The 15035-nt window shown below is 43.6% G+C and overlaps 2 protein-coding genes across 3 annotated transcripts in view; one reads left to right on the top strand and one right to left on the bottom strand.

Moving 5' to 3' along the window:
- LOC109936311 overlaps window positions 1-7214 on the top strand; it is a 12529-nt gene extending 5315 nt beyond the window's left edge. The window contains exons 2-5 of one of the 2 annotated variants that reach the window (XM_048608123.1): window positions 2839-2990; window positions 3165-3431; window positions 4824-4976; window positions 6051-7214. In XM_048608123.1, the coding sequence (XP_048464080.1) occupies window positions 2984-2990; window positions 3165-3431; window positions 4824-4976; window positions 6051-6226 (603 nt within the window). In that variant the 5' untranslated portion in view covers window positions 2839-2983 and the 3' untranslated portion in view covers window positions 6227-7214. The remainder of the gene's footprint in view (window positions 1-2838; window positions 2991-3164; window positions 3432-4823; window positions 4977-6050) is intronic. The other variant, XM_020534926.2, reaches the window with a different exon arrangement.
- osgn1 (oxidative stress induced growth inhibitor 1) overlaps window positions 1-15035 on the bottom strand; it is a 194437-nt gene that overhangs the window by 63750 nt on the left and 115652 nt on the right. The gene's annotated exons all lie outside the window — the stretch shown is intronic.

The following is a 15035-nucleotide window of genomic DNA, read 5'->3' as shown; positions in this document are numbered from 1 at the left end:
CTTCCAGAATTGCTAACACCTCCTCCTTATGAACCTCAATCCCGTCTCGTCTAATAGCCTGTATCTCAGTATTCTCCTCGACAACATTGTCTTTTTCCTGTGTGAATACTGATGAAAAATATTCATTTAGCGCCTCTCCTATCTCTTCAGACTCCACGCACAACTTCCCACTACTGTCCTTGACTGGCCCTAATCTTACTCTAGTCATGCTTTTATTCCGGACATATCAATAGAAAGCTTTAGGGTTTTCCTTGATCCTACCTGCTAAAGACTTCTCATGTCCCCTCCTGGCTCTTCTTAGCTCTCTCTTTTGGTCCTTCCTGGCTAACTTGTAACTGTCAAGCGCCCTAACTGAGCCTTCACGCCTCATCTCTACATAAGCATCCTTCTTCCTCCTTGACAAGAGATACAACTTCTTTAGTAAACCACGGTTCCCTCGCTCGACCACTTCCTCCCTGCCTGACAGGTACATACTTCTCAAGGACGCGCAGTAGCTGTTCCTTGAACAAGCTCCACATTTCAATTGTGCCCAGCCCCTGCAGTTTCCTTCTCCATCCTATGCATCCTAAATCTTGCCTAATTGCCTTTCCCCCAGCAATAACTCTTGCCCTGCGGTATATACCTATGCCTTTCCATCGCTAAAGTAAACGTAACCGAATTGTGCTCACTATCACCAAAGTGCTCACCTACCTCCAAATTTAACACCTGGCCTGGTTCATTACCCAGTACCAAATCCAATGTGGCCTCACCTTTGTTGGCTTATCTACATACTGTATCAGGAAACCCTCCTGCACACATTGGACAAAAACTGACCCATCTAAAGTACTCAAACTATAGCGTTTCCAGTCAATATTTGGAAAGTTAAAGTCCCCCATAACAACTACCTTGTTACTTTCGCTCCTATCCAGAATCATCTTTGCAATCCTTTCCTCTACATCTCTGGAACTTTTCGGAGGCCTATAGAAAACTCCCAACAGGGTGACCTCTCCTTTCCTGTTTCTAACCTCAGCCCATACTACCTCAGTAGACAAGTCCTCATCAAACATCCTTTCTGCCACCGTAATACTGTCCTTGACTAACAATGCCACATCTCCCCCTCTTTTACCACCTTCCCTGATCTTACTGAAACATCTAAACCCCGGAACCTGCAACAACCATTCCTGTCCCTGCTCGATCCATGTCTCCGAAATGGCCACAGCATCGAAGACCCAGGTACCAACCCATGCTGCAAGTTCACCCACCTTATTCCAGATGCTCCTGGCATTGAAGTAGACACACTTCAAACCCCCTTCCTGCCTGCCGGTACACTCCTGCGACCTTGAAACCTTATTCATGACCTCACTACTCTCAACCTCCTGTACACTGGAGCTACAATTCAAGTTCCCATCCCCCTGCTGAATTAGTTTAAACCCTCCCGAAGAGCATTAGCGAATTTCCCCCCCAGGATATTGGTACCCCTCTGGTTCAGGTGTAGACCATCCCCTTTGTAGAGGTCCCACCTACCCCAGAATGAGCCCCAATTATCCAGGTGTCTGAATGCCTCCCTCCTGCACCATCCCTGTAGCCATGTGTTCAACTGCTCTCTCTCCCTATTCCTCGCCTCGCTAGCACGTGGCACAGGTAACAAACCAGAGATAACAACTCTGTTTGTTCTAGCTCTAAGATTCCACCCTCGCTCCTTGAATTTCTGCCTTACATCCCCATCCCTTTTCCTACCTATGTCGTTGGTGCCTATGTGGACCACGACTTGGGGCTGCTCCCCCTCCCGCTTAAGGATCCCGAAAACACGATCCGAGACATCACGGACCCTGGCACCTGGGAGGCAACACACCAACTGCGAGTCCCTCTCGTTCCCACAGAATCTCCTATTTGTCCCCCTAACTATGGAGTCCCCAATGACTAATGCTCTCCTCCTTTCCCTTCTGAGCAACAGGGACAGACAACTAGGGATTGTAAAAGTATTAAACTCGCTGATTCTCATACCGGGGCAATTTCTCTCCAAGAAGCAATGGAATAAGGTTGGGGTAGGGGTATTACTTGGGGAATTGTTGTGTTACATACCTAGCAAGCAAAGTATGACTATATTTCCTTCAGCATTCACAGATGCCACTGTTCCTGGTCACCAAGATCTTCAGGTACTTGTGAGTGAAGTGCTGAGCCTGGTTTTCCAAGTAGGGACTGCCCATTCCTTGATCCCCTTCACACCAAATTATAAAGTGACAAATTCGAACACATAAACATCATACGTATAAGAATAAATCCACAGTGGATTTCTCTTCCCTCACAATCCAGAAAAGAACAAGGAATTGTTTGAACAGTGTTGTAGAGTCAGCAGCTGCCTTTCGCTGTCTTCTGACAGATTGCTATGTTCCTATTTATCACTACTGCAGTTTCTTCCTCCTGTTTTTATGGCCCTACTTCGCTCTGGCCCAGGTGATTCTGGGCTACCTGTCTTACAATGGTTCTGATCTACACTGGTAGCTCTTGGCTCTGCACTATCCCTTGACTTTGAACTACCTGTTGTGCCACAGTTCTGACTTTTTTTTTGTCACTTGATACGCCAGTGTATGAGACCACCTGAAACTGAGTCTCCAAACATTGATTTTTTGACAGGGGGTCTGTGATGTATGTGCGAGTCATTGCATTGTGACGTACAACTCGTAACATGACTGCAGGAAAATTTTGCATTTAGTTCCTCAGATATCCAGTGCCGTGTCTGGTAATAAGTATGATGTATATTGCAGACCCCTGTAGCTTCTGTACACAGCATATTTGACTTCTAAAAACGTTAGTAGTGAGAATTACTTTTAGCCATTTGATGTTCATTTGTCATCGAAGACACCTTGGATGCCTTTACACCCCGTGGACTGCAACAGTTCAAGAATTCAGCTCATCACCATTTCCTCAAGGGGAACTAGGAACAGGCAATAAATGCTGATCAGCCGGTGATGCATACATCTTACTGGATGAGGCTTTCATTGGGATGAAAGGTACGACGAAGTTTCTTGAGTATGTGAGGTGACCATGATTTCATACTAGGCAGGGATTTGTTCTATGGTGTTTGAGGTGGCTGGGAATCTGGAAGGCAGAAATGAGAGTTAGGACAGGGAATGTGATCAGATTGGTTTCATTTGTCAATGACTGCTGTCTTCTCTGTGTTCCAGGTGCCACCCATCAGCAGCTGATAGAGGGTGCAGAGAAGGCAAGTGAAGGAAGGGTTATAGGGAGATTTTTCAGCTTCTACCCTGAACGAAATGTGGACCTGACTGCTTGGCTGGCGAGCTGGATGAAGAAAGGAGCTATTGCAGTAGCAACTATGAACATGCAAATTGCTGTGCCGGAGGGTGAAGGGATCCCAGATGCTTGGCATCATCAGATGATCTTTGGAGTGGACTCTGAAGGGATTTACATGACCAATCCCTTAGAAATAGGTGGGTACAGGAGACAACCTGATTTCCCACTCCCATCACTCATCCTCCCCTGTACCAGAAGAACTGGTAAACCAGATTTTAGTAAATCCACAGCCAGTAAAATGTTCTGAGAACATCAGCCATTGCCATCATTCATCACTTCAGACAGAAGCAAACTGTTCTAAATCATTGCAGCAATTTATTCAATAGGACATAACCATATTCATGCTATTGTTGAGCCAATTTTTACAAATGAAATTCACCTCTTCATTCTGGTGTAAGGATTGGCTTCTCCAGTTTCTGGTCTCAATATCCTTTCATTTCTGGGTAAATGTTGTTTGGCGAGACGCAGTTTTCAGTGTCAAACTGAGCTCTTTCTTTCACTTTGAGCCTGCCAAACTGTTAGTTGCTCTGAAAGTGCAAGATAACCTCCATGGTCCAATTTAAGTAGGTGTGTGTACCCAAATCATATAAGCCAAGTTGGGAAAGCTGTTTGAAAGGCAGATTGGTTCAGAAAGACCAGAGTAAGAAAGTTATGTAAAATCTTTACAAAACCCTGAGACTTCAATTAGAGAATTGCTCTGAATATCACACTGTAGGAAGGATTTTAAAAGCCTTGGAGAGGTTGCAGAGAGGATTCACTAAAATTACCCTAGAATTAACAGACCTCAGTTAATGTTGGGCAGCATGAAACAGAGAAGGTAAAGGAAAATTTGACTGAGATGTTCAAAGTCTTGAAGGTTTTGTTAAAGGAAGATTTGATAACCAGAGGACACAGATTTAAGATGAATGGCAAAACAACCCAAGATGATGAGCTCAACTGCAAGTTGTTGTGATTGGAATGCAGAACCTGAAAACATAATGAAAGCGGTTTCAACCAAACTTTAGAGACAGCATTGGTGCTCTCTTGGAACTGGCTCTCTGATAGTGTTGCACTCACCCGCTCCTTTTGGTGGTCATATTTGAGGGAGCGTGGTGTATTTGAGGGGCATTACTACACTGGAGTGTTAGCTTTGATCATTGTGCTAAAGCCTTTTGACTGGACCTTGAATGTGCAACCAACCAGCAGTCAGGTTATTATCTGAGAAGCTATATTGACATTGCCGACGTGAACTGGATAAATGACCAAGTGACAATTGTCATGTTTTGGATGCAGTCACATTGTGTGTTGTAATATCTTGCTATTGTGCTATCCCTACCATTGATATCATACAGCTTCAACCAAGGCCTGGATCCTGTGCTGGGATTGGTGACAAGGATGGAACTGTGAAACTGAATCGTTGGGACTTCCTACTGGTTCCCATGTTTCCCGTTCCTCAGGACTAAAACTTGGCTTTCAATGTGAGAATGCAGATAACTGACTGAAGATGTCTGACTAACTCTTGAGTCTAACAATATCTCCCTTGTCTGCAGAGAGAAGCAGCCTTGTTAAGCAACGCCTATGCAGTGAATCGCAGTTGCTGATTCGGATGCAAGATATCATGAGTCGGTTGTCGGGGGACCCAGACTTCTCTTTGCTTAAAGAGACTCTGGACCATTCCATGTGGGAGGAGCTGGATGTTGTAGGTGAGTGCAGTGAAGTTTCTCTGAGTTACCCACTCAAGGGGGTCATAAAGATCAGAAATGCCAAATATTGTCTTCCAGTGTATGAAGCATACTGCATTTGTTATAGTCCTAACAGCAAGGCCAATGCTGGGAATTCTAAGGCAAGTGACTACCTCCTGACTCCCCAAAACCTGTCTGCAATCAACAATGCACAAGTCGGGAGGCTGACGAAATACTGTCGTTTGCCTTCACTAACATTCTAGGAGCTTGACTGCATCAAGGTCAAACGGCCCAACCGTTCATGTCTCCACACTCACTTTCTCCTGCAGTGACACTCAGTAGTGGCAGTGTGTATCATCTACAAGATGTGCTGCAGCAACTCGCCCAGGCTTCTAGGACAGTACCTTCCAAACTCTCAGCTTCTACCACCTAGAAGGTAAAAGCAGCAGGTACATGGAACACCACCTTCTGCAAGTTCCCCTCCAAATCGCTCACCATCCTGATTGGAAGCACATTGCTGTTCCTCAGGTGATAATCCAGTGCAGTGCTAAGGGAAAATTGCACTGTAACAGATGTGTCAGTTAGATTAGAAGTTAAATTGCAGCCTGTGGACCTGCTTGGGCAGATATAAATGGTACAGCGGCATCATTTTGAAAAAGTGCAAGGGAGTTCTTCTCTGTGTCCAGATTAAAATTTGACCCTCGGCTAGTTTTTTTTAATGTTGATTATCAGATTTATGTGGCATCTTGCTGTGCACAAATCAGCTGTTCTGATTTCCATATTACAACAGTGCCTACACTTCAGAAGTAGTTTATTGGTTTTACATCACTTTGAGTGGTCTGATTGGAATGAAAGGTGAATGCAAGTCGTTCATTCTTTTTTTTCTTTCCCATTAAAGCCCTGAAACTCCCTCCCTTATGGCAATGGGACAGTTTTTAAATCTTGTCAAATGCAGGAAAAGGGAAGATTGCAGGAGGTGGATAGTCTCATAGTGTTGAGAAAATAAATTGGAGTTCAACAGCATGTTAAAAGGAATGCTCACTTCAGTGTAACCCGCAGTAAGCAAAGGAGTGACTCTGTTTATTTCCTCCTCAGGGCAGATTAATCGGATGGTTTCTGGGGATGTTGCTCCAGATGATGTTTCTCACTCGTCCTATGTGGTGATTCCTGCAGCATACAGGTCAGGGGTCACACTGTTTGCCCGGAGACACTTGGACCTGACCAAGGAGCTTTTATTAACACCTGAGCTTCCTCTATTAAATGACCAGTAATCTTGATGACTACACAGAGCAAAGAGAACTTACAGTCCACTTCATCAAAACCTCCAGGAACCTAAGAATTTACTGAACCCCATCAGACGATCTTTTCAGTACGAATGATGCAAGATCAAAGAAAGAAAAGCAACATCAGCATGAGGCTCCTTGTTCTGAGAAGTGTGTTAGTGTGTCAGGCTGTCGTGTGAGAGGCAGCGTATGATTTTGAGAAGTAAGTGGGTCTGAGGTTGCATGCAGGTCAGTGTTGATGCACCGTAAACCAGCTGGTTTGAAGTTTGCAGTAGGTAGTGATCCTCCTTCCAACTAACTTGCCACTCTGCTTTCTCAAAGTTTTATTTACACTCATTGTGCCTCCATTCTTCCCCAGCCTGATGTGGTAGAGCATTGTTTGAACTGGGCCCTGTACCCCAGGGATTCCTGCACAGTAATCGAGCAGGAACCCTGGCTGATACTCCCAATCTAGACCAGAATCTTGAGGGTAAGTGCCCCTTACTGAGATTAGCAAACTCACACCTACTGAGCTTCCAGCCCTTGCTGATGAACTGGGAGAGCTTTGATACTGAAAACAAAGACGACTTAATGCAGATGGAGCAGAAAACCCAGAGCCTCCCTCACGTGCTCTTACTCATACTGTTTTGCAAAGAGAATTTGATTACTTGTTAAATAATTCAGGGTTTTTTTTCTGAAATGGTAACTTAACACATTAGAATTTATTTTGTTCAAGTATTTTAAATGTTAATTCTGTGTAGCACGGCTCCTATAGTTCCAACAGCCTTGTCATTACTGCCTAGAATGTGTGTGTGGGGATGGCCTACTCTTAAACAGCATTAACAATTTTAAATTTGAGCAAGAACTTATACAGAGTTTATTTTATTCAGAGTTTGACTGAGATGAGTGGTGGTGACAGGTTGTGTAGTTATGTTCTATAATCTTTAAGGTCTTTGTTGTACATTTTATTGAGATTAAATGTGTTCATATTTTGAAAGATTGAGTCAGTGATAACTTTTTTTGAAATTCTAATCTCTGGGATCTGTTCCAATCTTAAACAGAACTCTGCATGGAGGGACTGTTGCACTTTGCCACCTGGACATCCCATTGGATGATTGAATGAATAATTTTTACATCAAACTCACTCTTTACCGTCATTCCACATTGTCCTCCTTCGTCCACCACCTTGTTGCAAAGTAAATTCTCAACAATACTCAATCCTATCTTCAGCCAGAGTTAAGATCAATCACACTCACAGGAGTCATAGCTTACTAAGGAAGAGCAGTTTTCTTGCTGTGATTACCATCTCAATGAGCCCAAAGTCACCAGTTGTGGAGTTCCTTCTTGCATGTAGCATGGACCTTAAATACCCATTAATGGTCCTGTGAAGTGTCTGAATACTTATTATCCATTAAAGATGTTATCAACTGCAAGTTGAACTAAGTTGTTTAATGTTCTTCCAAAAGATGACCCCTCCGACAGCGTGGCGCTTCCTCCGACAGCGCGGCGCTCCCTCAGCGCTGACCCCTGTATATTGTGGACTCTGAAGGAGAGCAATGTAAGTATTCACATGTGGCAGCATCTGTTTAGCCAGAAACCGAAGTAAGACTTTATGTTGACAACAGCTTACGTTTTTATAGCACCTTTTAAGATAATGAAGCATCTCTGGGTCACTCTGTGTGTTACACTGCACTGATGGAGCATGGCGAAATCAAGCCTTGTTATTTCTAGAGTTGTATTAAACATTAAAAATGTTATCAGAGAATACAAATTTACATATGAAATCGATCCAGGCTAACTGAACACACAGACCAAGTTTGTGTATGTAACAAGAAGTTCTATTTATTATAAATACAGATTCTAATCACGGGCAAACAGCTATGAACTGTTGACATAATTCTATTTGTTAAAACTCTAATCCCCTTCATCCCCCATCTCTGCCCCCATGGGGATAAAATTGGTTTTATGTGTAGAGAGAGTAAAAGCCTGGGGAAATAGTTCAATGGTCCCTGTCTACCAGGTTTGCTGAGATGATCCTTTTGTTTGTCAGGACTTGCTACTCTTCAATTTCTCCTCAGGTTGTTTTCACTCCCTCACAGGGACAGAAGCAATTGGTACATTGGCTGCAAAGTTTCTTAGTTTCTGGTTAAAATCAACAACTTACAGCAACTGGTAAGTGAAAATAAGCTGGTTTTACTCAGAGTTCAGATATATTACTAAAGAAAGAGATACACCATCTGTGCCTTTCAGTAGTTCAAGGCTTCTGCCTGTATCGTTTTTGCCCACAAGCTTCCCAGGGTCCAATCAAATAGTTGCTGTCAGGGTAATAGCAATTTTTACAACTCCATGAATCAATCAGCAACTTATTGTTTATCAAATCTTACTCTGTGTACAACCTACCTCTCTTATTCCTCTCCATCACCACCTCAGCTGTGTGAGAACATTTACAATGAGTTCCAGTAACTTATTTTTTAAAAGTTCCTTTCACAGTCCTTGGTTTTAAACCAGTCCACTTCTAAGTTCAGTGCATAATCAAAAGAAAAGTAAAAATAAGGTCTTTGAATTATAACATTGTAAAACAAAGTATAAGACACACCATACAACCTGGTGCAAAAAGGCCTGTTTTAAGGAGCATAAGGAGAGGTCCAGGTAGTTTAATATATGGGCACCAATGGTAGACTGATTAAAATTGGGATGCACAAGAGGCCACAGTTTCAGAGACATAAAGATCTCAGAGGGTTGTCAGTACAAAGGAAGTTACAGGAATGGGGAAGTAAAGAACTGTGGAGGGGTTTGAAATCGGGAATAAGAATTTTAAAGACCTTACTTGACTGAGAGTTAGTGGCTGTCAGGGAGCATAGGAGTGATGGGCGAACTAGACTTGGTGGAAACAAAAACATTTAAAAAAGAGTGTAGGCCATTTAACCCTTCAAATGTGCCCTGCCATCCATTATGATGATGGCTTATCATCCAACTCAATAGTTTGTTCCTGCCTTTCCCCCATATCCTTTGATCTCTTTAGCCCAAGAACTATATCCAACTCCTTGAAAGCATACAAAGTTTTGACACTGACTGCTTTCTGGGGTTAAATAATTTCAACAGGCTCACCACTCTCTGGGTGAAGCAGTTTCTCCTCACCTCAGTCCTAAATGGTTTACTCTGTATCCTTAGACTTGTGACCCTTGGTTTTGGATCCCCTAACAGGAGCGTCCTGTTAGAATTCTGTAGGTTTGAGATCCAACCCCTCATTCTTCTTAACTCCGGTGAATATAATCCTAAACGACTCAACCTGTCCTCATGCTTCAGTCCCGCTAACGCAGCAAGCAGTCTGGTAAACCTTTGGTGCACTCCCTCTAAACAAGAACATACTTCTTCAAATAAGGAAACCAAAACTGCACACAAGACCGTGAGAAATAGGAACTGGAGAGGGCCGTTTGGCCCCTCAAGTCTGCTGTGCCATCTGATAGGATCATGGCTGACCCAACCTTTCCTCACGACCACTTTCCTGCCCTTTCCCTGTTACCGTCGATTTCCCCTTACTGATCAAGAATCTCTGTCTCAACCTTGAATATGCACAAGGACTCTATGCTACAGCTCTCCAAAGCAAGGAATTCCAAGGACTCAACCCTCAGAGAGAAGAAATTCCTCCTCTTCTCGTTCTTAAATTAGTGACCCTTTATTCTGGAACTATGTCCTCTAGACCTAGACTCTCTCATTGAGAGGAAATATCCTCTCAGTATTTACCCTGTCAATCCCCTTAAGAATGTTATATGTTTCAATGAGATCATCTCTTTCTTCTCAACTCCAGTGAGTAGAGTCCCAACCTGTTTAGCCTTTGATCATAACACAATCCCTCCATACCTGGTGTCATACTTTTTACAAAAAATTCTACCCAGAAGTTATCACACACAACAGGGTTGACATTCCCACCATCAAAATCACTGATGTTTTTTAGCTTTTTTTTTTACTAATAACCACCTCCAGTAAAAACAGCTGTGTAGGCCATTGGGTATTTACAAGTAAAGCCCATTATGGGGAATGCAAACCATCAAAGGTGAGGAGGGTGGGGTAGGGAGAGCAGGAAGAGACTAAATCAAAATAGATTTGGGAATCATACTATTAGACTTTCTGTTAAGTGCCTCCAATTAAATGATATCCTTTCTGTTTCATGTACAAATACTCCCAGGTCTATTTATGTTGAAGTTTTTCTAAATATGCTGCTATTACTTCCTTTAATTATTAATTCAACTTTTTGCTGCCTCTTTTGATTAAGGATGTCACATTAGCAGTTTTCCAATCCTCCAGTACTTCTTCAGAATCCAAGAAAATTACAACTAATGCATCCACTATCCATGTAGCTACTTCTTTTAGGATCCTAGGATGTAAGCCATCAGGGCCAGGGGACTTATCTGCTTTTATTACAATGTCTAATACTGTATCTCTAGTGATAGTACTTAATTCCTCCCCTGTATTCTTTAGTATTAATGGGGTGTTTTAAGTATCTTTCACTCTAAAGGCTGATGCACAATATTCCAGGTGTGGTCTCACCAAGGCTCAGTATAGTTGCAACAAAACATCCCTGCTCTTGTACTCAAATCCTCTTGCTATGAAGGACAGCAAACCCGAATGCCGTCTTTAATGTCTGTGTGTTTACTTTTCAGTGGCTCCCAGGTCTCATTGCACATTCCTCACTCCTCTTAATTTATCGCCGTTCAGTTAATTATCTGCCTTCCTATTTTTGCTACCAAAGTGGATAACCCCACATGCATCTACATTATACTGCGTCAGCCATGCATTAGCCCACTCTCTCAGCCTATCCAAATCATACTGAAGCATCTCTGCATCCTCCTCACAGCTCATCCTCCCACCCAGCTTTGTGTCATCTGCAAACTCAAAGATATTATACTTAATTCCCTCATCAAAATCATTAATATATTTGGTGAATATCTGGGATTCTAGCACTGAACATAGAACATAGAACATTACAGCACAGTACAGGCCCTTCGGCCCTCGATGTTGCGCCGACCTGTGAAACCAACCTGCGGTACCCTGTTAGTTACTGTCTGCCAACCAGATTTCTGTAGAGATAGTAGGAACTGCAGATGCTGGAGAAGTCTAGGCCCAAAATGTCAGCCTTCCTGCTCCTCTGATGCTGCTTGGCCTGCTGTGTTCTTCCAGCTCTACACCTTGTTATCTCAGATTTCTGTTGATCTCTGTACACTACCCCTAGTCCCATGCGTTTTAATTTTACACAATAATCTCTTATGTGGGACTTGATTGAAGACTCTCTCAAACTCCAAACAAACCTGTTATGGGAATAAATCAGGATTAGGCTGTTGAGTTGGACAATCAGCCTGATTGTGTTTAATGGTGGAGCAGGCTTGAAGGGCCGAATGGCCACATCCTGGTCCTATCTTCTATGTTTCTATGTACCTGACGCCCAAGGTCTGTCTGTTCAATAACACTCCCCAGGGACATACTTTTAATTGGATAAGTCCTATCCTTGTTTGTTCTACCAAAATGCAATACCTCACATTTATCCAAATTAAACTGCATCATCCACTCCTCAGCCCTTTGACCCAATTGATCAAGATCTCTTTGTAACCTTAGATAACCTTCTTCACTGTCCTACTATACACCAATTTTGTAAACCTACTAACCACGCCTCCGATATTCTCATCCAAATTGTTCAAATAAATGACAAACAAAAGTTGACTTAGTGTCGCTATCTGTGGAACACTGCTGGTCATAGGCCTCCCGCTTGAAAATCCTGCAACACCACTCTGTCTCCTGCCATTAAGCCAATTTTGTATTCAATTGGCAAGCTCACCCTGAATCCTATGTGATCTAACTTTATTAATTAGTCTACTATGTGGAACTTTGTCAAAGGCTTTACTAAAATCCAAGTAAACAACACCCATCGCTCTACCCTCATCAACCTTCTTGGTTACTTGCTCAAAAAAGTCAACCAAGTTTGTAAGACACAATTTTCCTCCAACAAAACCAGGGTATCTCTAATCATTCCTCGCCTCTCCAAATGCATGTAAATCATATCTTTCAAAATCCCCTCCAACAACTTACCCACCACTGATGTCAGACTCACAGGTCTATAGCTCCTAGACTTTTCCTTAGAGCCTTTCTTAAATAGAGGCACGACATTAGCCACCCCCTAGTCCTCCTCCATCCGTAGTTATAGATGATACAAATATTTCTGCAAGCGGCTCTGTAATTTCCTCCCTAACACCTTACAATATCCATGCTTTTGAATTGCAACATGTGTCACTACCATCTTACCAGACAAAAGGGCTCTTCTCTCGTTCGAGAGAGATGACTGGTGGTGTCTTAACTTGAGGCCACCAAGCCTCATATGGAAGGGAGAGGTTGAGAAGGGGAGTCCTTCATGGTGACCTCAGCTGGTGTGGGAATCGAACCCACGCTGTTAGCATCGCACTACTTTGGAAACCAACTGTCCAGCCAACTGAATTAAATCCGGTACCTTACCTTCCACCTCCTGTCAATCCCCACTCCTCCACCAAATCCCACAACAAGCTGCTAAGCCTGGAGCAAATTGCAAATTTTGAAATGGACACATTAATAGCGATGGATTTGGAGTAAAAGCATTTGGAATGTAGGAGAGCAGAGATTTAGTTGAATAGTAATTATGGTTAGAAGAACTGAATGTCTCACTTTTTCCTGTGATGGCTGGGATTGATAACAGGCACTATCTCACAGTGAGATCACTGTACCACATTCCACAGAATCATCTATGTGTCATAGCATGGAAGGAGGAAGTACAGTCCATCATATTTGTACCAGAATCACATTGCCTCTCTCAGCAATCATCTCAGCTCCAGGACATCTCCACAGAAGTTCCTCAGGGGAGTGTCCTAGACCCCGCTTTCTTCAGTTGCTTCATCAATGACCTTCCCTTCATCAGAAGGTCAGAAATGGAGATGTTCACTGATGATTGCACAATGTTCAGCACCATTCACAATTCCACAGGTACTGAGATAACAAGGTGTAGAGCTGGATGAACACAGCAGGCCAAGCAGCATCAGAGGAGCAGCAAGGGTGATGTTTCGGGCCTAGACCCTTCTTCAGAAATGGGGGAGGGGAAAGGTGTTCTGAAATAAATAGGGAGAGAAGGGGAGGCGGATAGAGGAGAAGATAGGTGGAGAGGAGACAGACGGGTCAAAGAGGCGGGGATGGAGCCAGTAAAGGTGAATGTAGGTGGGGAGGTAGGGAGGGGATAGGTCAGTCCAGGGAGGATGGACAGGTCAAAGGGGCGGGATGAGGTTAGTAGGTAGGAGATGGGGGTGGGGCTTGAGGTGGGAAGAGGGGATAGGTGGGAGGAAGGAGGCAGGGATGAGCTGGGCTGGTTTTGGGATGCGGTAGGGGGAGGGGAGATTTTGAAGCTTGTGAAGCGGAGGCTTGGGGACTGCTTTGCAGAACACCTATGCTCGGTTCGCACTAAACAACTGCACCTCCCATACCGCAGACGACATGTCCATCCTGGGCCTCCTGCAGTGCCACAACGATGCTACCCGAAGGTTGCAGGAACAGCAACTCATATTCCGCTTGGGAACCCTGCAGCCCACTGGTATCAATGTGGACATCACAAGATTCAAAATCTCCCCTCCCCCTACCGCATCCCAAAACCAGCCCAGCTCGTCCCCGCCTCCCTAACCTGTCCATCCTTCCTCCCACATATCCACTCCTCCCACCTCAAGCCCCACCCCCACCTCCTATCTACCAGCCTCATCCACCTCCTTGACCTGTCCGTCCTCCCTGGACTGACCTATCCCCCTACCTCGAAACGTCAGCCTTCCTGCTCCTCTGATGCTGCTTGGCCTGCTGTGTTCATCCAGCTCTACACCTTGTTATCTCAGATTCTCCAGCATCTGCAGTTCCTACTATCTCTCCACGGATACGGAACAATGTTTAAATGCAACAAGATCTGGTCAGTATCCAGGCTTGGGCTGACAAGTGGCAAGTAACATGCATGCCACATAAGTGCCAGGCGATAACCATCTCCATGACATCTCATGAAAGAATGTAAATATTTACAGCCTCACAAAGTAGCTGTTCAGGAATTGACGTGTTTAGGGATAGGTGGAGCCAGCAAGACAGAAACAAACAAAGAAAATTAGCATCATTAGAATGGCCACATTCTGAGGTTAAGCTGCCTGACACCCAAGCTGTTGACTATCTGCAGTGATGCTCATCTTCACAATTAACATTCTCTGCTTTATGTAAACATCTGAAAAAAAATTATTTTAAAACCCAGGGTTAAAAGAACTGAAAAACCATTCAAAGTTACTGCAAAATTAATTACTACATAAATAATTCCAGGAGTATAAATAAATAATGTCATCACCTTTTGAAAATTATCTATTAGATTTACAACAAGCATTAGAAAGTTGATTGAGTTTGAAATGGCAAAAATACTTTTCTACATCAAAGAATATACAAACTATTAATTGCTACCCTGCTGGGTGCAACTGAAAAACATCTCTCCCACTCTTTATCATTGATGTATTCTCTCTCTATCGCTGTCTGTCTTCCATCTGATACTCATCCCTTCTATCATTCTCTTTACTCATTTGAACCTTTATGCTAAATGAATTAGTGATTGTGTGTGTGGGACCCCGTAGCCCAATGAGAGTCAGTGTATGTGGGAGCCTGTACTCCGGTGAGAGTCGGTGTGTGTGTGGGACTGTACTCCGGTGAGAGTCAGTGTGTGTATGGGACTCCGTACCCCGGTGAGAGTCTGTGTGTGTGTGTGTGGGACCCCGTACCCCGGTGAGAGTCTGTGTGT

The sequence above is a fragment of the Rhincodon typus genome, chromosome 19 (genome assembly GCF_021869965.1).
Source record: "Rhincodon typus isolate 14 chromosome 19, sRhiTyp1.1, whole genome shotgun sequence".
In the NCBI taxonomy this organism is placed as follows: domain Eukaryota; kingdom Metazoa; phylum Chordata; class Chondrichthyes; order Orectolobiformes; family Rhincodontidae; genus Rhincodon; species Rhincodon typus.
Note: the sequence above shows the minus strand (reverse complement) of the source record. Positions and strands in the feature narration are given on the sequence as shown.